The sequence below is a fragment of the Conger conger genome, chromosome 16 (genome assembly GCF_963514075.1).
Source record: "Conger conger chromosome 16, fConCon1.1, whole genome shotgun sequence".
NCBI classification, from domain to species: domain Eukaryota; kingdom Metazoa; phylum Chordata; class Actinopteri; order Anguilliformes; family Congridae; genus Conger; species Conger conger.
The window spans coordinates 24,421,692-24,444,035 of NC_083775.1; the positions used below are offsets into that span (position 1 = coordinate 24,421,692).

At 41.7% G+C, this 22,344-nt stretch overlaps 1 protein-coding gene across 4 annotated transcripts in view; it reads left to right on the forward strand.

Annotated features, from left to right (window-relative positions):
• The first annotated feature begins 600 nt into the window (after positions 1-600).
• The window catches only part of baiap2l1b (BAR/IMD domain containing adaptor protein 2 like 1b), a 37,483-nt gene continuing 15,739 nt past the window's right edge, over positions 601-22,344 (forward strand). For 2 of the 4 annotated variants that reach the window (XM_061224422.1, XM_061224426.1), the window contains exons 1-6: positions 1,292-1,708; positions 6,376-6,451; positions 6,736-6,822; positions 18,591-18,652; positions 19,960-20,031; positions 20,825-20,959. In XM_061224422.1, coding sequence (XP_061080406.1) covers positions 1,658-1,708; positions 6,376-6,451; positions 6,736-6,822; positions 18,591-18,652; positions 19,960-20,031; positions 20,825-20,959 — 483 coding nt within the window. In that variant the 5' untranslated portion in view covers positions 1,292-1,657. Of the gene's footprint in view, positions 620-1,291; positions 1,709-6,375; positions 6,452-6,735; positions 6,823-18,590; positions 18,653-19,959; positions 20,032-20,824; positions 20,960-22,344 lie in introns of those variants that run through there. The other 2 variants (XM_061224425.1, XM_061224424.1) reach the window with 2 other exon arrangements.

Sequence of the window (22,344 nt, forward strand, 5' to 3'; positions counted from 1 at the left end):
AGAGCACTATTCTGCTTAAAAATTAGGCTTGTGTGCCATGTTCCAAAACTATGCACTAGTTTTGGAACAAAACTTAATCCCCTTGTGATTAATTTGGCATGTTAACATCACAGGGTTATACAACTTCGTTTGTAGATTATGCAATGACTTTGTCAGTGTCACTGATAACCTGGTATCATCAATGCAGTTTGCCTAACCTTATCATATGAACTTCTGTAATAAATAACTGCTACATATGTAAATGCACTTAGGGTACCATGGCCTGCACTCAAACACAACATCATAGTTACGTATACCATGCACCATACCATAGTTCCCAGAAGTCCTTACTTTTTGAAACAGCTTGTTCAAATCCTGACAAATTAGGTGGCAGTGATGAAAAATGTGTCCCGATGTCAGTGGTAGAGAGCAAGCCCAAGTTATTTTCACATTGTTAACTAGACATATGAGAAACATGCACGGCCCTCTATGAAATACTTGTGAAATTCCGGTAAATGCACTCAGAATACGTACTTGTAGAGCCACATGAGGGCGCCATATGAACTGCAATATGAACTGCAATGTGAACTGCCATATGAACCTACAGTCCCCATGAATACGTCTGGTGAGCCACACTGAGGTAAGGTGGCGCTTAAGTGCCAAAAAGAACTACTAATAAAACAAAAACTGGTGGTCATGAAGTTGAACACATAACATTAGCTGCACGGCTAAAAGTGACAGTTCACTTTCTGTGGTCTATTGCATCTGCATTTCAGGGTCCAAAGTTTTTGTGTTTTGTGTGTATATATGTGTGTGTGTGTGTGTGTGTGTGTGTGTTTTGCCATTCGCAGCCGAACACAACGTAGCCTATATAACAAATGAACGAGTGGCGGTGTGGCATTTCCATGGAAACGCCAGGGGTTTCCCATGAAAATATATAGCATTTTCTTTGTCAAAATGCATCTATGAACAAAAAAACAAGTAAAGGTACAGCGGTCATGAAGCTTCACAGTAATGTTTCCAAAATGTTTTACGAACGCCATTAATCATATTAAAGGTCTTCGTGAAGTTCATGAGATATAGGCTATTTATGGAGGGCAGGTCATTATAATGATGTGATAATAGTAATACATGAATTCACCCACAAATACCAAAATTATGTTTACTGATTGTTAGCAGCCAGCAGGTAGAGTAACTATGCATCCCGGAAGCTCGGGACAGGTGAGAGTAACTATGGCTGCCTCTGGGGAACGCCCCGACCCCGGCATCCGACCGGTGTAAACTCGCCTTTCAGAGCTTTGAGCCTGCAACGGGGCAGGCGTGACGTCGGTGGTGGAGCCTACCTTTGCCTGCCTCCGCACTGCCGCACACGTTTGACAGCTCAGCTCTCGAACCGCATTGCCCGTAGGCGTACGGCTGCGAGCTTGCCCCATTCTTGCTGCGAATCGCATCGTGAAATAACACTTTATTGGGCAGGTAAATATCCTAAACGAGGCAAACTCAACCGCACTTTCAGGGTAGGCGATTATGTAGCCTATAGGGATTTACACCGACAGCGAAGACTTGGATGTTCCCACACAACTGGTCTGGGGGTGGTTGTTTTTATTTATTTCAGTTGGGAGAAAAAGCCATCGGATTGTTCCTCGTTTGAAATACGTACTTTAAAAGGGATACAAACATGTCCAGGGATCCAGAAGATGTCAGCAAGCTCACCGAAAGTACATACAAGGTAAGCGAGTAATGTTATCTCATTGTAGCCTACCCCCAATTTGAAGTTTAATTGCTTGGGGCTGATTTAAAGTATGTGATATTTCCACATTTCCATTTCATGTTTACACTATCGGTCAGGTTCTACTTTGGTCAAATGTGGAAATGAAAAGTTTTCCAGCAGTTTGACTAGGATTTAGAGAGACAGGACAGGTGGGCTGTTTACTAGCTTCGTGGAAAAGCCTGAATAACGCTTGCAAGTTCTTACGAAAATACACTCACTTTTTTAATACGACTGTGATCCTAACGTCCTTTGATAGTGTACTCGCATGTGAAGAATTACCGCGACGCCTAATCTGTATCCCCGGCGATGGCTAGTCGACAGGTGTTTTTCACTGAGCCCATGGCACACCCAGTAAGACTTAACAGCACGCGAGACAAGAAATACACGAATTTGTCATACAAGTCGGTGTTCCCGTCTCAAGTAGTCACACGCACGCCTAACGCACACAATGGAAAGTGAAATATTTTATAATTAGCCGTTTTATTTCGTGCTGCTGGATCGCGACTCTTAGGCGACACATCTTGGACTTGGGACGTGTGCCAACTTATAATGATGTTTATGATCGTTTTATTGGAAGATATTTTATTAATACACTTCAACTATGTCCATAAAATGTTTCAAATAAAAAGTAAACTGAGTTCTAAGTGTAATGTGGTAATTACATTATTGATAACCTTTCCAAATAATTAAAAGTACAACACATACTTCATATATGAACTGGCTTCTACATAGATGCACATCCTGAATAAATCAGACTTACAGGCCATTTGTTACTTTAATGTGATTGCTGTGAATGTGCCAGCCAGCTACAAAGAATCACCTGAATGGCAGCACTCCCACCATTTAGAATGCACAAGATATGCAATACTCATCCCATTTCCTTCTTGTATGTACTGTATATTTATGTGTGCCTCTGTGTGTGTGTGTGTGTGTGTGTGTGTGTGTGTGTGTGTGTGTGTGTATACAGGTTTTTTGTGGTCACTATCACTTTTTTCACTTTAGTTTTCCCATAGATTTTCAACTCCTCATTCATTTGGCTACTGCTCCAACTATTCCTAAAGTGCTAACCAAATTTGAACATTTTTAACAGAAAAGTAATTATTTTACACACACACACACACACACACACACACACACACACACATATATATATATATATATATATATATATATATAAAATCTCACATGCATTTCACACATTTCATTTGCCCATTACCTGCAGTTAATTTTAGGTCTTGCTGGACATCCTTATGTACTCAGATTAAATGACCTGAAAGTAACAAGTAAATGAGAGATTTTTTCTCCCTTCTCTGAGACTTGAGCTCCAGCCAACACTGTTCATGATTTGGAATATAAGAGGGGAAAATAGCCATGTGTGGGCGTCAAACAAACACAAATATATTCATCTTTAATTCAACACCTCCATTTTCTTGAGGCTAAACAGAATGTTGTATTGATTATTATCAGCAGTAAGTTCCACACCAAGCTTTCAAGGGGAAATCAAACTTTACTTGCAGGAGGCAACTTTCTCTTGACTCTCAAAATAATAAAAAGTTGAAAAAATATTTTTTCATTGTTTTTCTCCCACTGTAAGCGTAGTTTGTGGTCACGGAGCATGATTCATTTGCTTAGCACACCCCCAATCTGTGGTTATTTGCATAGCTTTTTTTGGCACATTCACTGTCTTACATGTAAATACTTACTACTGAAGTAGCTCAGGTTTAATGCATCTTGCCCAAGAGTGAAACAACCAAACAACCCATTAAATCAGTCACAAATGTCCTCTGAACCTATAGAGTGGCCAATGCATTACACTACTACTACAATGCAGAATAAGTTAAGCTACACCACAAGATAGATCAACAAAGACATATTTCACCTCACAGGATATAGGATACAGAGGATATAGCAGTCAATTATGTATTTGTAATCTAATTATCCTATGGATAATTTAACTGGAAAGGAAGAATTCCATCCACTCCATGTAAGAATTCATCAAAGTCCCTCTCGGCTGAAATTGATTGGCTTTACAGTAAAGGGTTCACCAAGCACTGCTTACGATGTGGTAAATAAGGTCACACGATCTTTAGTGAATCTTAACACCTGGCACATATTCATACAGCATCTCAGAGTAGTATGAGCACTGTGGTAGATCGGGTTTCATCATCAATATTCTATCACCATCTACTAGTATGAAGAAGAAAGGGCTAAACTGACCCTGGATCAGCACTCATACTCTGTTATGCATACAAGCCCTGTTGTCATTTACAATAATACACACCAACAACAAGTCTCAGAAAGCTTGTACTACGAGTCTCTCTCATTTATCCTGAGCAATTTGGAAAAATACCTCTTCAGTAATTTGTTTTTTTACAGATTAATGTCAAGCATTTTTCACAGACATTCTCTCAGTTTTTGTTTATACACAAAATTAATATGTAAAATATTTCAATAACCAGAAGGTAGCATTATTGCTTGGGACAGGAGTACCAAGGGGTCAATGAAAACTGGCTGTATAGTCACCCAAGGAGGGAGAAACCAGAAGAAGCGCAGTCTCCCAACTCTACTGGAAGCAATGGGCAACCAATTAAGATGCAGCACTGCACAAAGTGCAATCCCCATTGGCTGTAATGATGGACTGGCTGGAACAGGAGGCAGGCATGACCAACAGGGGATCTGGCAACCCTATACACTAGTAGTAGTGCAAGCGGTCTGCTTTGCAGCCTTTCCACTTTCCCAAGTAACACACAGCTGTAGCATGAGCTAAACGACATAATTTCAAGTAGAATTTATCAAGTGGTGACTTTTGCCTACAGGCATGGACCCTAAATTAAATTAAGATAAATTGGGGCCACCATTGTGGTTTCATGTGAGTGGTCATACCTGCCAGTCTGTCATTTTTTATTTATTTATATTTAATGCTTTTTCATTTTGTGGAAGACAATACCTGCGCAAAACTGAAGGTCGTGTTCTGGCCTCTTCACTTCTTGTCCACCATTCTGCTTGCTGCCATCCTTCTTACGGTCACTGGAAAACATACAAATGCATGTGGACATGCATCACCCTCTGTTACTGTAACCCATAAGGGTGGGGTCCCAAAGCATGGGCAGGACCGCTGGATCACAGCACCAAGGAGACAACTTCACAAACTTCACTGTGACTTTAAAGGCAAAGCCCAACAGGGCGACTTCTATTCAGCAAGCTACTGAAAAATATGTCCATGAGATGCACCGTATGCTATTCACAGGAGTCAAAATCACTGCTTCGGCTGTGAACCAAAACACAGTTGCCCCAAAGGATTCGAGAGCATCGAAGCTTGGTTTCAACCCTCCCATGTCTCCCGTTAGGGCCTGAACGATCGGTTCGGACCTCTTCCACAAGCGAGGGGAATTGGAGGGAACGCACCTGAATACTGCCCTAAGGCGGTTTGCGTTCGTGAGCACCAGGAAAACTTCCTGGTCATAACGAGGAAGTGGTGACAGAGTAACGAGCATGGCGCTTACCCAGCTAATCCGAAGCGTGGTTCCCGACATGTAGGACTGCATTTCAATTCAAACCAAAATCCCAGGGGAACTGGTCTTTGAATATACCAACTGAACGTTTATAAACCCGACTCGTTTCATTCAAATATTCCAAATGAAACGCTTTCTCTGATGATAACTTTGAAATCTGTATAATTTTTTTTGCGCTTCAAGTTTAAAAGTAGGCCAACGTCAAATAGCAGTTAGTGCCAGCAATCTAAACTTAAACTGGTTACTCAGAAAAATCAATTTTTCTACAGACATATGCTAGATTTAATTTTAACTAATTGAGGCGGGTGTCTGTGATATTCTCATTGAAAACTTACCTGCATGCCTACATTGGATGGATACTCTTCCAATCTCAGCAAAACCAAACGCTCATCTTGTCTTCGATGACTTTCTTGAACGGCGACGTGCAGCACGTGAAAAGGCGTCATCTACACAATGTGACCTCACTGCCATTAAGATGTATTTTATAATGTACAGTATATATGGTACTGTAGGTGGATTCTGTATTATAGATGGCCAATGGGATTAACAGGAACAAGGGACGACTGATACCTGATTGGGTAGTCTGCAGTTCCTTAGTTTTTGACAAAACATAAGAATATGGTGGACCTAAACTTTGTCTTTTTTCTCATAAACAGTCCACTGAATACATTTCTGAAAACATGAAGGCAAGAAATAAGCAATGTAGTTGCTGAATCTTCATTCATATTTGATCTGCAACACCTAGTTTGAAAGTTTGATCTGAGTTTGGTGTGCCAGATGAGCTGCACTGACATGCACTGCAAGGCTGTTGTTTATACGTTATATGACTTGTACGACAGGTCAGGTCACGTAAATGTTGTTCCTACTCAAGGGAGAATTCTAAATAAAATAAAATTGTTGAATCTCTTGAAAAGATTTAAGTGATTTTAAGAATAAATCTTGAGAACAATCTTTGCACGAGTGGTTCTTGCATGAGGCCCATTGAGCACAGCTGTCATTAACAGGGAGAAACATATATTGGATTGACCAGCCAGGTTTGGTAGTTAGATCTGAGAGGCAGAAGATCTGATGGCTGATGTGTTTTTTTGTCTTCCCTCATCCCCCCCACCCCAGAATGTTATGGAACAGTTCAACCCCGGGTTACGGAACCTGGTCACCCTGGGAAAGAACTACGAGAAGGCAGTGGGTGGTGAGTTAATATTATAGCTTTATGTTCTGGAATGCTGAGAAGCAGACTACTTATACCAATTATTTAATATTCCACCTGTTGTTGGAATATATTTGTGAATTTTGCATTGAAAAAAAACAAATTTTGTTAAAATGATCACCAAAAATGTCTGTAAAACTGACAATTACACTATTTATTGTGCACAAACTACAATGTAACAGATTACACTCCCTTAAAATGCTATTTTAATGTAAAAACCTTCATATAGTGATGGTACATATTTCGTTAATTTTGTCCACGTGCAGCCATGAACCTTGCCGGAAAGATTTACTTTGACGCCGTGTCAAAAATAGGGGAGAACGCGGCAGTGTCACCGGTCTCCAGGGAACTGGGTAAGACTACAATGCAGCGGTGAATGCCCTGCCCTCCTCCTCCTTTTCCTCTACCCTTTCCTCCTCTGGAGATAAGAGTTAAACATGGAGATCAGGTATTATTGTGCATGCCCTGTTTGATGTGCTAGATAATACCTGGGAATATTCATGAGAGAGATGGGACCACAGACAGTGAAGTGAATCTTTAAGAGCCTTCCGGCTGAAGCACTAGCACTCAGTCCTCCGACATGTCCCCTGGACATCAGTCCTCCAAGCCGAGCTGTGAGGTTGTAGGGTTAGGCTGGCAGCATGTGCTTTGGAGATGCACACTACTTCTCCCTAGTGCTACTAATTTATGGAGGAATGAGAGCGGTCTGTAAATATGATAAGGCATCACAGACTGATGGAAATGAGTAAAAGCCAGGGCAAAACTGCACAGAAACTGCTGGAGCTGAACGCTCTTCATGTGCTGAAGACTGGGACAGTATCAGGAGTTACAGAGCCTCCACCTGACCTCACAGCATACCCGGGGTCACACCTTAACACAGAGCTACTGTGCATACAGCCATCTCAGATAAGGGCTGACATGATAAATATATCAATATGTCTTCATGCAAAATTCATACAAATAAACCGTTTGGTGTTAATTCAACTCTTACAGAGTAGATGTGGTCCCAGTTGGACTTGTATGTACACTGTTAAAGAGTCATTAGCACTGGACATTTTACTGTGTGTACCCATTCATTTGTATGGGGAAGCGATGCATTCATTTCCTTGTGCCTAATCCCATTTAATGCCCGTTCACGCAAATGTTGGTGTGCAATTTGCAAATGAGTGATTCAAATGATCTTGTACCATTCTCCTGCCTGCTTCCACCGTCTCCTCCACCGCTTTTGAGTGACAGGACTGAATTACAGTGTACAGATCAACAGCGTTTGCATGCTTCACCTCCAAAAACGTTGTTTTATTGTGAAAACGTTTTGTTCCAAGAGGTCATTTGCTGGGTTATTTGGTCTGTTTGGAATCAAATATTTTCAGAAAGAGCTCATTTGAACAATAGCAGTGTCTGGATACTGTTTCTTAGGTCACACATGTATTATGCATCAGGAATTTCATGCCACACTGAATGCTTTATAAGTAGCACTAAATGCAGTGAGAGGTTACTGATATTCTGAGGTGAAGCTGGTGATTCATCTATGGAAGAGATTGGTTGTCCCTCCTGTAACCCCGTTACATGTTTGCTTTCGTCAGTTGTTCAGTTTTGTACTGTGCCTCTCTTGCAGTGTATAGGGTTGCCAGATCCCCGATTTTCAAATCATTTGTACAGGTCCAGTTTGTGTCCAGTACCAGTCAGAGTAATACTGTAGAAAGAATTTACCATTTGTAGTTTGTAATGAATTTGCATTTCAACCACAGGTCAGCAATCCATTCCAATAGCTGACCCGGATGTCTACCCTCTCCCGAATTGGCTGCAGACAATTCCATGTGAACGGCGCTGTACATTGCTAACTGCCCATTCCAAATTAGAGGGGGAATTGGGTATACTACAGTTTAGGAAAACAGAGCAGTTACCCCACCCTAACAAAAAATTTGCACAACATATGGTCTGTAGCGTAGTGGTTAAGGTACGTGACTGGGACCCGCAAGGTCGGTGGTTCGATCCCCGGTGTAGTCACAAGGCCCTTAACCCTGCATTGCTCTAGAGGAGGATTGTCTCTTGCTTAGTCTAATCAACTGTATGTCGCTTTGGATAAAAGTGTCAGCCAAATGACATGTAATGTCAGCCTGCTGAACTGTTTTCATGTTCATTAGCAAAGTAAAGCTTTTCTTCTGCATACACATTTCATCTCTGCTCTCATGCGGCACGTTAGAGCAGGATTGGACATTTTAACAGTCTGAAGGTGAAATCTGGATGCATGTGTATTTTCTGAGTCTTCTATCAGAGAGAACTGTCTTGGGGCCCTCTTGTGCAGTTGGCCTAAGGAATATCGGATAAGGAGAGCTGAGCAATCTCTCCATTGTAAATATGACACACTTTCACATTCCTTTCAGAAACTGAGATAACAGAAATAGAAAGAATTTGGACTTTACCTGCCTGGTTTCCACACATACCTGAGATTAGGGCATATGGTTGTGAAATATTGACACTGCCCATGATAAAACACCTGCTGTGTTTTGTAAAGGCATGCTTGCAATCTCAATTTGAATGATCATCACGTCAGGATTTCCGCCATCTGATCTTCTTACAAGACTAATCTGTTGTTGTGTTAGTTGGGTCCTTTGACTATACGATAAAATTGTTGCTCTACATTGTTATTGCGTTAGAGTCAAAAGGCTAACATACATATATGGGCCAAAATTTAGATAAAGAGATCAGATTAACACTAGAATATAGTAGTACAAACATGGAGTGTGTTTTATCTAGCTGATACAGCATCAAAACAAAAATCCCTTAAGTCAATTGTTCTGGGCTGAGAGAAAAATGTTTTTCCCAAAAAAATACCTCAGGCACCCTTTTAATTGTATTTACATGGTCATTATATGCTGGGGGTTTCCTGGTGTATCATTTCCTTGAGAACTACATTTCCTCATTAAATCCCACAGTCCTAGAGAAACCTTCACAAGGACTCCAGATCCCACAGTCCTCCCTGAGAGGACAGCCAAAGACCCCCCCAGCAGGTGCATCAATCCCGTTGGCTTGTTGACGCCAAGCTGCTCATTCGGCGAGCCTCGTCAAACTGCTTCCAATGACATTTACATGTAGGCTATTTATTAAGCAGATGGCGTTAGCAGATCGGCTTCACACACACCATGTACAATGAGTGAGGCGATAAGAGGTGCACAGTATATACAAGAATTGATGACAGTCAAAACAGTGTGTCATTGTAAAGCTTACAAAAGCAGCACTGTAATGAACAGACACGTAGGCGCTGCACAGGCCTTACTGGATGGGTCTGCAGTGAGTGTGATTTGGGGTCACCACGTGCAGTGGGTGTGGCATTGCGCAGAGCTCATGGAACAGGCTTGGCAGGTTGGTGGCAAAGATTTCAGTAAACCTTATAATCCTGTCTAATTGAGCATGCTCAGATCAGACCAGCGCAGTAGATCCAGCTGCGCATGTCCTGCGATCCCTTTCACGAATCTGAAGACGTCAAGCGCTGTGACCTTGTACCATTTCCCCGTCAGGTGACTTCATTTGTCATAAAGGCACGCTCACGTCCTCGCATTCTGCCGAGGTGTGGCCTGCCCTCTAACACGACAGTGTCATAGATACGGTGTGCGCGGAATGACTTGATAGGGTAGCGGGACCTGTCAATTGAGAACGATTTAGGAACACTGGGGATTCCGTACGTTCTTGTATGATTCAGTCAAACACAAACTATTTGAGCTCACAGTTTGGTTGTAGTCAATATGTAATGCACAAACTCTCTGCAAGCAGTATTAGTACATTTTACATTTACATTTACATTTTAGTCATTTGGCAGACGCTTTTAATCCAAAGCGACTTACAAGTGCATAGGTTCTTCCACAAGTCAAAGCATCACATCCATAACTAGGAAAATAAGTGCTGTTTTAAACATATAGTCATCATAAGTGTAATTTGTTTTTGTTTGGTTTTTTTTTGGGGGGGGGGTTAGACAAGAGGGTTAGGGATATCAGAAAGGGGGGCAGGGGAAATCAGGAGGGAGTCCTCTACGAGTCCTCTACAAGTACTATACAAATGCTAAATGTCTTAAATTAAATTAACCTTATGTGAGACGTAAAGAATACTGCAAACATGTTAACGTTGTTTTACAATAATTATTGCGATTGCATCGGTATTGGAATCATTGCTGTACATTTATTGATACTTTTACATCACATAAGATCTTTTTTGCGCATGATGAATATTTGAGAATTCTTTCAAGGTTTTATAATGGGATAATGTTCTTCTTGCTGCACCACAGGCTAGGAGCAGAGATTTGCATTTTATTCGGGCAACAACCAGTAGCCTGTGGAGGGAGATGAGGAGAAGCGTGACATGTGTATATTTTGGCTGATTGTAGATGTGACGAGGAGCAGCAGCATCCTGATGGTAACTGCAGGCAGACACGCAGGAGAGAGCAATACCCTGCTGAACAAAACAGCTCAAGCTAGGCTTTGAAGCCGCTGGTAGCTGCTATTTCAAGCTGGTCGTAGCTGGATTTAAAACCAGAAAAATAGTGCTCCTATTAGGACAGGGCCTGGATAATGGTCTGGGTAAAGACACCTTGGTGAATAATGACAGTCTTCCTGGTGTAAACATCATGCGACCATTGAAAGATGTCTGTATTTTGATAGGCTAGCATCGGTGCCTTCCTTTCTCTTGACACGTACTGCACTCCTTGATGAGGGCCAAATGAATTGGAGGCCAAAAGTGAGGGCTTGAGGCACCAAGAAGGCCCAACCAAAACACCACAAAAGCCTAGAGGTGTCTGCTCTTGCGTTTGGACGGCATGCTTATTCTGTGTCACGCCTGTGTTAACTCATGCATTCAGACACACCTTGTACTGGATGAACATGTTCACACATGATTTTTATTTTGTATATACCACACATACATTCGGGTGAATTAGTGTTCAAATAAAAATTTGTATCACTGCTTTATTGTTATCAGACCAGGGCTGGTTTATCGCGGAGTGAAATCATTTGACGGACTGCTGAGCACAGTGGCATTGAGAAATGTGTTCTGAATAGTTGCACTATGTCTATAATTGGTGAGAGATAAAAGGAGGTGACTGGTGGTAGAAATGATAAAGTGCAGTGTCTCACCTCCATTTGCTCTACATAACAGCTCTAACACCAGAAGGGTGAAATTCGATGCTTGCTTGCGGACATTGACTCGCCATAGATGCAGCACAGATACACTGATCTTTATGTTAAATGAGCAGCGCTGAAGATAGACGCTGGTGAGTGGATAAATCAATCCACATGATATACCGATTTGGGGGGGGGGGGACAATAAGAGTCCAATACTCATACATACGTGATGGACATTTTTGGGGGGGGTTGAATATACTCAATTAAAACCCCAATTGACCATCAATTGTTTTCCAGCTGCTTCTTCACACGGGACAGACAGCAGTTAAGCTGGCATAGAGCAGAGTTGGAGGGAGACCTTTCATATGCGTCCCTTGACTGTTATTTACGGGTGCCCAGCCGACCAGCAGGGCTGGCTAGATAGCAAGTAACATGGAGCCCTGGCTGAATCCTCCCATCTGTGGGCAATGCGACTGGCAATTGCCGGTCACCTTTTGGAGGGACCAGCCGCGGTCGGCACTGGTTGAGAATGAGCCATCCAGCAGCTCCCAGATGGACATCCACATTCCCATGGAAACCTGACGTTCTTTTTATGGCTAACTGGTTAAATAACGGACTGCTCAGATTCTGACATGGAAAAATGGCCACCCCATGGCCAAACACCTGCCTACATCTCCTCAATAACATGGGATGAATGTTTGTATGTTTATATGCCTTGTGTTGTATGTTAGACAGTTGGATCTATTAATGTTCCATTTTTAGACTTGGTCTCCACAGTGGCACAGTGGATAGCACTGTCGCCTCACAGCAAGAAGGTCCTGGGTTCGAATCTCGACCTGGGCCTTTCTGTGTGGAGTTTGCATGTTCTCGCTGCATCTGTGTGGGTTTCCTCCCGGTATTCCAGTTTCCTCCCACCATACAGACCAAAAAATACCTTAGGCACCCTTTTAATTGTATTTACATGGTCATTATATGGTGGGGGTTTCCTGGTGTATCATTAAACCCCACAGTCCTTGAGAGTTCTTGTCGTGTCTGTCTGGGTTTCCTCCCGGTACTCTGGTTTCCTCCCACCATACAGACATGCACATTAGACTACTTGGGGGGGCATTAACAGGGCATTGCTGCAAAAGAGCATGTGTGCTCAGTGAACTTACCCTGTATAAATAAAGGTAAATAATGAATATATAAATCTGACCTGAGGCCTGAGTAACTCACTCTGACCCTGTCCACGCTAACAGTGTGGTTAAAGACAGCATGGCCACCAGGAACACAACAGCACCATTAGTTACCCCGTTACGCCAGTACAGGTTTAAGCAGTAATGTGACCCCACAGTACTGTTAAGCTCCTACAGTTGCAATATGAGACCTGAACCACAGCGCAATGTACACTCTTTTTTTTTTTTTTTACATCCTGCTTACCTGCCTTTCCTTTTAGGTTATTTTTAGGACTCTGATGTCAATCAGGTCATTATTTCCCCTTGGGCTTATATAAAAGACTCAGTAATCATAATAAGCTTGACCATATGGCTGTACTTAATGATATAGAACTCTAAAGGAGAGGGGAAAAAAACGTACTTTAGTTAAAGTTATTTGTGGGCAGAATAAGCAATGGGATGTCTATAATGGGATGTTATTTATTATTTTCTACGTAGAGGAGTTGGAAACACTTAACAATATATGAATATCAAGTAACTAATAAGAAGTAGGGCCACCATTTGCCTTCAGAACAGCTTTAGTCCTTCTTGGAATGCTGTTATACAAGTTCTGAACTGTGTGTAGTTAGATATTGGACCATTCTTCCTGAATAAATGCCTCTAATTCTTTGAAGGATGAAAGGTACTTTCCACTCTTGATGTTTTTTAACTGTGTGTGGGAATATCTTGGAATAAGGGGACACCTCAAGGGAACAGTTTGCATGACAGGGTGCACCTTATAACATGGATTCATATTCATTGGCTGTTATATGACCATGCGCTCTGCATCATTGGACCCAATGACTGGCATAAAATGGCTGCCCATGCCATTAAATATCCTCCACTATTTCAAAGTTGGGGACAGACATTGTGGATTGAAAGCTTCATTTGGCTTTCTCCATATGTAAGCTCTTTCAGATCAGGCCATATTACGCTCTCCTTTGCTCAGGTTGCGTGCTCCTTACGCCAGACTATGTGTTTCTGTGCATTACATGTGGATTCCAGTGGTTTTCAAATGGCAAACCTGTCATAAAGACATTGAGCAGTTCATATTGAGACTGACTAACCTAGATATTCACTCAATTCCATGGTCATTTCTGAGCATGTAGTATTTTTTGAGCCTTTAGCTTTTTGAGGCATGGACTGGAGTACATGTCTGCCATGCTTTCCTTTCATAGCCGTCCCCTGGCTGTCCCGTGTGCCTGGGCTCAGACTCACAGCAAGGCTGCCTTCAGCCATTATGGCTCCAGCCTCTGGAACAGCCTGCAGCCATTATGGCTCCAGCCTCTGGAACAGCCTGCTCTGAGGACAGCAGAGAGTCGGGACACTTTTAAGAGGAAAGCTTGGCTTTTAGTTATGCTGCTTTTACTTTTCATGTTATTTGTTTTATTTGACTTATTTCTGTTTTATTGTCTATCTCGTCTATCTTATCCTGGTAGACATGTAAGAGGTTTTGGAGAAGTAATATACTGTGACAAGGGACATGTAACATAAATGCCCCCCATACTTTTCATGTTTTATGACCTGCATTTTATCTTGATATTATGTTGATCACTTTGAATCGCACCATGACTGCACAAACTGTAATATTAAAAGGCTGATTGATTGATTTATTGATAGGTTGGTTTTGCGGTGTATAGCAACTACACTTAGGTGTCTGTCTGTCACTTAATTTGCCAATGTAATTTGTTCTTGGTACATGTTGTCATAATTTTCCACACTTTTCCGGTCGCCATATTAAAACATTTTATAGTTTTGTGACTGACGCACCTGAAATTCTGGCACCGACTATTTGCGTCACCAGGAATACATCAAGGACTTCCACATTCATGAAAGTAATTATGTTGATACATGGTTGAATTGTCGAGTAAAATATGATACAGGCTGGCACTGGTGTTCCACTGACTCAGCCAACTGAGTAGCAGGTGCTAGAGTTCTGAGTCAGAGCATTGTGATGTCACTCGGGAGATCTGGTCATCACAATGTATCCATAGCAACACAGCAGCACACACCCATTTTGCCCTGACAGTGGAATGAATAGAGCCTACAGTACATTAAAGACCTTTATAATCCGCATAGCAAGGGAAATGTTGTTTTCCACAATATGGAATCTTTAAGTGTGATTAAGTGGGTAGATTAAGTAGGTATAAAACAGGAAATGTGTGTGGATTTGGGTCTCCCAATTTTTAATTGAATTTTTTAAAATAAATTTGGCATCTCCATTCCAAGCCCAATTCAAGAAGCTACTGTACCTACAAGAGTGTTCATATAAGCCCCCTGCTGCCAGCTTGGGAGAGTGAAGACAACTCGCACTTCTCCTCTAAAACACGCGGTGCCAGCCAGCTGGTGTTTTCACACTGCAGCCCCTATCCCTGCAAGCACAGTGCAGGGAAGGAGGAGACCAATCATATGCACAAGAGCAAGCCACGGGCCCCTCGACAGGGGTCACTTCAGCTATGAGCAATGCTATCCCCGCCTACTGAATCCCTCCCATATATCATATATTTCTTGGGTGACGCAAAGCCATTTTCCTGCAGGGCATAACTGGCGCTGGTGTGAGGCAGATTCGATCCGAGACCATCGTGCACAGTGCACACTCATGCACCACAAGTGGCCCTTTGAGTGAGCTACCCAGCTTCTCCAAATATTGGGGAATTTTAAATCTTTAAATGGGAGACTGTCAAGTGATAAATGATAATTTGAGTAAGTAGTTTCCCTATTGGGGATTTTAATTGAACTAAAAGCTTTGTTGAGATGGATGGTTAACTGGCAACCTTACACATAGTCTGCATTGGGATTTGTATAACTTTCTATATGCCAACTATAAGCATTTTAAACATAGCCTATTCCCAAATGCTGGGAGAAACAAATCCATGCGATTAAATCCATAAGCATCAATGTATTTTAGATGATTCTTACCTTATTTATTCCTAGGCAACTGCACTTGTTACTGTTGCTATTGCACATTATTGTAATGTTTAGCACTCTGCCGTTTTTCTGTGATTTCTGCCGTTCCCCCCACCACATTTTTACTTTCATAATCCCTTGCTATATGTGCACACTTTATGTACAACGTAAGAGTAGAGTAGTGGCTAATGTCGGGAGTCTGGCTCAGATTGGAAGCTGAAATGCCAAGAGAGACACTTTAATCTCACTTGAAAACTACTGCTGGACTGGTGGTTATCCTCAGCATTTAAAATGGCAAGCTTGTCCTGATCTGAATGTTACATTTTACATCGAAATTTACCGGTTTTGTTTAGTTTTTTTTTTAGTCCAGAGCAATGATAGACCTTTTGTTTCAACAGCTATCACAGACCGACCACCAATCTGGATCTGGGAGGAACTTCTTTTATACAAGCCTGTGTTGTAAAGATAATATTTCAAACCGATGATCACCTTGAGAGAACTGCGAACTGTGCTCGTGTCACCTGGCTCAGTGCCTTGTTAGACATATTTTTATAACCCTCTCAGTTGCCTAGAAACATGATGTCCAGGCCAATGATATGTTGGCTAAACAAAACGGGCTGAACCGCAGGCAAAGTGCAAATCCTGTGATCTGAGAACACGTGGGTCCTCTACCCACACTGCATTAGAGCCCAGGTGAGAGGATCCATAAAGGCTATAATACTCACCTGAAAATAATTGGCATGTTACCCAACCAAAATATACATTCATTTGAAATATAAATTTTGAATCTGAATGTTGGAAATTGTCTTTTTTTAAAACTGTCAGCAATGTACATGAGCTACACTGATGTATAAAAGGGTTTTAAAGCATGTTTTTAAACTGTTTTTCCAGGTTGTCCAGTTGACCTTTAGACAGCAGCATCGTCATAACTGGCTGATCGATAACATGCAAAAGCACTGCTCTAAATAATGTGTTTTATCTGCATCCATTCGCTTTTGTGTTGTGCGAGAAACAACTTCCTTCTCACAGTGCGAGTGTTAGAGCGAATGTTGGAATCCGCCCTCTTTCACGTCCAGTGTAAGGTAGTAGAAATCCATTAACCAGAGACAAAACAGAACAAAAAGTGTCTATGAGAAGTAGTGGCTTTAACCCAGAAGATTGGATCTTAGGGCCCACTTCCCCCCCCTCTGGTGAGCCGTTTCACCTGGTAGAGGTCCTGCTGTGTCTGAGTCACAATGGCCATCTGCTGAACCTCAGGATGTTGGAGTACAGTCCAGGAACAGCAGGGGTGGTGGCGGTTCGTCATCCTGGGCTGGAGACCTTTGAAAACCCTCAGTGGAGACACTCAGGCTCGTCATGCCGTGGTGCCAGCACACCTGCTGACAGGCGTGGAGCGCCCGCCCTGCCCTCTTCAGCCCACTGGCTTAGAAACACAGCCTACGCAGAGACGCCTTATGGGTTACTAGCAGCGGAGGCTGCTGTCACTGGCCAGGCTTGTGCAGTGAAGAGTTTAGGGCCAATTCAAGCAACCAGCTCATTTAAAAAAACTAGCCTATTCAAAACTAATGTATACCGATTGATTGCTTTGGCCTCTACGAGCCCATAGCCTCAGCCAGCTAGACAGGGATGTCCTCCTTTTTGAGATATATTCCTCCTAAAGTTTCCTTTTTGTAACTATCAAGGGTCTTCTGTGAAGCGTATTAAGACACTTAAATGTGTCTCAATACACTTAAATGTTCCATTAACTCATGATGAATGCATTTGATTTTAATTTAATTTCCAAACAGTCAATTCAGTAAGTTCAATGCATTAAATTGAATCAGTTTTACTACCATTTAGCTTCTTGGATAATCTAAGATACTTGATATTCTATCATCTTTACATGCTCTTATCGAGAGCGACTTGCAAACACAAGGGCAAAGAGCGAGGAGTGAAGTGCTTTAAATCCCTCGAGGGGAGGAATGTCTAGTCCCAGGAGAGGCCACAAATGCAATAAGTGCAGACTCCATTTACAACTCGTCAACCACCCCAGTAAACATTAAACTAAATTGTACAAACAAGAATAAAACTACCTCAATGTACAATAAACTACATGAAGTGAACAACACAGGGATAGAAAACAAAAAAGAAGAAGTATAAGGGGGTTATTGTATTAGGGACAGGGTCCAGAAGTCAAGGTAGCTAATAGCATACACATGGCATAACACCTGTCATATCTGGTTATAGCTGCATAATGAAGCTTGCAATAGCTGTCATCACACAGTATTAATATCAGCAGCAACCATTTTGTGACAGTTGTTTTGAAATCTGGCTATTAAGAGAAACTGGAGTCATTTAAAAAGATGAGTCATGCGTTTAGACAGCTTAAAGAAGTGCACTTCCTGAAAATGGTCTCTTGGAAGAGTGATTCACAGAAGGTGGGAGGTTAGCCGGTGCTGCTCGATACAGTCTTTGGTGTCTCTTGGGAATGTCTCCCAAGTGACAGGAGGAACATAGAACATCTCCAAAGGTCAGCAACCTGTACCCACACAAAATTACTTTAGACAAACTGCAGTACGTACATATTCAACTCCACCATCCTAAACATGGAGAATTCTGTCCACCTACTGATGAAGTGACAGATTTCAATTTGATTCGTTTTCTACCCTGCTGAAAAAACAACAGTTCAAGCCAGGGTTTGGAACAGCTGGTAGCTGGTTGACCAGTTCAGACCAGCTCCATACTCAATATGGTTTGACGAGCTCAAGCTATGTTTTGAATCAGCCTGGTAGTTGATCATTTCAAGCTGGTTATAGCTGGATTTTACACTAGGGTAAATGAATTTCATTAAGGGAAATGTACAGTACTGTGGTATGGGAATGTTATTTAAATGTTCTTTAAGTGTTCCACTGATGTTTGTTATCCCCCCAGGTGTTGTGCTGGTGGAGATCGCTGAAGTACACAAGAAGATCCACTTAGAGTTGGAGGAGAATGTGAGTTTTCTAATTCTCCAAAAATGTACCTTTCCTCTTCTGTCTATTTTAAAATAGGCAAACTCTTTTTTCATACAGCAGCCTACACTAGTAAATCTGTAAAGCAAAAAGCATATAAATCTGGCAACAGATTCACCCAGTTGTCAAGACTGTGTCCCCTGCACTTTGCTCTGTGTGTTTGACACTGTTACTCTGCGATTCCGCAGTAAAGCCCACCCTTTTATCAGTAGCCATGGGAGAGATACTGTTGCTCATTCCCGTGTGATAGGGCAGGCACTGCTCGCTGTAATACTGGAGCACAATTACACAAAAACAGTTTCAGGCCTTTTGTAGAAGTTGGAGCAAGGTTTCTGAAGATAGGACATGCTGAAATTAAATATGCACAGTGGGAGAGTGGAGAACTATCAAGGAGGCACAATGACATCCAATCCACACACACACACACACACACACACACACACACACAGTAATAAGTCCATGTGTATACACACTACCAAGTGCACACACACACATCCAGTCTCACAGTCACAGCTATCTCACTTACACACACACACACACACACACACACACACAAAGCAAGGTGAGATAAAGTAAGCCTAGTGGAGAAGATAGTCCAGGATGTGACAGTGATGGATGGACTCTGCCACAGGGCCAGCAGTGGCACTATGGGAACCGTGGTAACCATACCGTGGTAACCGTGGGCATTCCCTGCATCACTGGGCTGAGTCAGTCCACACCACAGCCTGCATCCTTCACAGCTTACACAACAGCCGCACTTACACTAATCAACTGTGACCTTATACTCAAGATTAAACGCAGGAGATTCCTTTACAAACTTTATCTGTCACCAGATGACTCAGCCCCATACCAGATGACCGTTTGTTACAATGTTAGTTAAACAAATGATACATTTTCAGTATCTTTCTGCGCTATAACCTTGGGCAGTTGGGTTGAATACAGTCTATTTTCCAAGACATTGTTATCAACTCTGTGAATGTGGTTTGTGGTGATTTTGCTTTGAGGATAGTTGCTGGTCTTTTGTAAACAGAATTGTATTATAGTTTATTGTATTGTACTGTACACTACATTACATTTAGGCATTTAGCAGACTCCGAGAGACACAGATTACATTTTGACATACAATGCGTTCATACAGCCAGATATTTGATTGAAGCTCTTCAGGTTAATGACTTTGCATTTCAAGATCAATTCCTCAACCAGAATATACCGTACCTTGCTTCTGTACATTACAGTGCTGCTGTTTTTGTGTGTGTGTTGTTCTTCCAACATTCCCCTCTCCTTTACAGTTCAAAATATTTCACAAAGAGATCATTACAGAGCTAGAGAAGAAGACGGACATGGATGTGAAATACATGAATGTGAGTATATTCACCGTCACGCTTGGATGTATGTTTCTTCTGTGTGTATCTACATTCAGCTATGGGTGAGCGTGTGTGGGTTTCCGCTGGCTGCGAACATGCGTGTGTTCGTTTCCACAAGGGAACATATGCACATTCAAACACGTGAATGTGCAGGAATGTTCGTTCTAACTCTTGGGTTGAAAAGGAAGAATCCAACCTTTACTTGAAAGTGAGGCAATCTACTCAGGAAAGATCCAGTTATATTCTTTATTTCTGCAGAAAATGTATGCTTGCCAACAGTCTCACTGTACTAAAAAAAACATTATTTACAATGATCCTTGGTACCCTCCTCGACAGCCTGTTCAACCATGTGTCATTACCAAGGACACCCACCTCATTAAGCAGGAAAGTAAAACTTGGTTTCCCTATTGGTATCTGACTCACTCAGTTACCCAGCTAACCCTGATTGGATGGTAAATAGCAAGCAATGTTTAATCAGACAGAATACATGTAATAATAATATGGATAAAAACATGTAAACCGTTCATAGCCTGGGACTATATTTTCACTCTTGTATATAAATTAATGTTTGCTTGCTCTCATGGGTGAACATACTGTATGGCTTACATCTTCACAGAAATATGAGCCTTTGCACTAACACAGAGAAAGAGTGACTAAAGTATGTTCATTCTGGCTGAGAATTGGGGGGGGGGGCACAGTTCCTCCAGACTATATCAGTGTGAGAAGCCCTTTCCCTGGTGGGAAAGAGCAGTGTGTGACTGTCAGTGAACGGCACACACATTTCCTACAGGCCACTTTTAAGAGGTACCAGTCAGAGCACAAAATGAAGCAGGACTCCGTGGAGAAATCCCAGTACGACCTGAAGAAACTGCGCAAGAAGAGCCAAGGAAAGAATAACAGCAAGTATCAAAGCAAAGAGAATGAGGTGAGAGAGAGAGACACACGCACACACATCCACCCACCCGTGCACAGATTTATGGATACACACACATGCAACCATCAACACACACCCACAAAAAAGCAAACATAAAGACAGAATTACAAACAGGAAACTGGGGTGAGATTAGTACCCATTGCCGACCCACTAGATTGGTGATGTCATAACTACCCTTTCATCCTTTCCTGAAAGAAATGTTTGAAGACAATGAAGCACTATAGCAGGAGAAGCAGTGCTGTATACAGTCATGGCTACAGGGGTGTTGTTTGGCCCAGCATAAAACAGTGTGCCAGCAACTCACCTACTGAGATATTTGCACAACTGACAACCATGACAACAGTTTTATTTCCTGCTGGTATTATCCTTCTATTATGAAATATAAACAGTCCCACCTGTGTATTTCAATAGATGTGTACGTTGGTAAGCATTCATTACTATGAGTCACACACTGTGTACCTTTACTTGACTGCAGCCTAGTAGTGTTGGTCATCCATTTAACAAGGTGGATGACCACCAGCCAATATCATTTGATATACATGTTAGTTAGTATGCAGTCTAATGCCCCATTTAATTAATATACACAGCATAGTTCACACATGCTTTTCATATTGCCAACTTTGGAGTATGTGAATACAATCAAGTTGTATTTCCAACTTGAAATAGAGGTTTGCAATGGAAAACATATACATGCATATACACATTCGCAAATAGTCACTCAGACATGTTGGCTCTTGTAAACAGATAAAACCTGCACAGTGCATCTGATTATCTAAACATCAGCACCTTCTCCTGAAAGTGGGTCACTGATTTCAGATAATTTCATCATATGTGTACCCGACTTTCCTGAATTTCCACTTGGAAACGCAATGGAAGTGTGGTATGTTATAAACTTCCATAAGTTTGATCCAACAATGCCTTTGGATTTTCAGGTGAATGGATTATTAAATTGAAGGCACACTTTATTAAATCAAGGAAATGCTTTATTAAATTGAGTTTGTTGTACAACATATGCACATTTTGTCTATTTGTTGAGCATTGTTTTTCTAGTTATTGTGGTTGTTGTTTTGCTATTGGTTATTGGTTGTTGTAGTTTGTTTCTTGTTGTAATTGTTGGTTGTTGTGCCTTGTTGGTTGCTCTTGTTGTTTTTGGTTATTGTTGGTTGTTATTGATGGGTGTTGCGCATTGTTGTTGGTTGTTGGTTCTTGTTGTTGGTTATTGGCTGTTGTGCATCATTGTTGGTTTTTTCTGGTTTCGTATATTATTTGTTTTCAATACACTCATTTAATCTAGTTAATACATTACCAGGTTACCCATTAGGTCCCATCAAGGGGCAGTCCTGGAATCAAGCTCTTTCAATGGTTGCTTTGTAGTT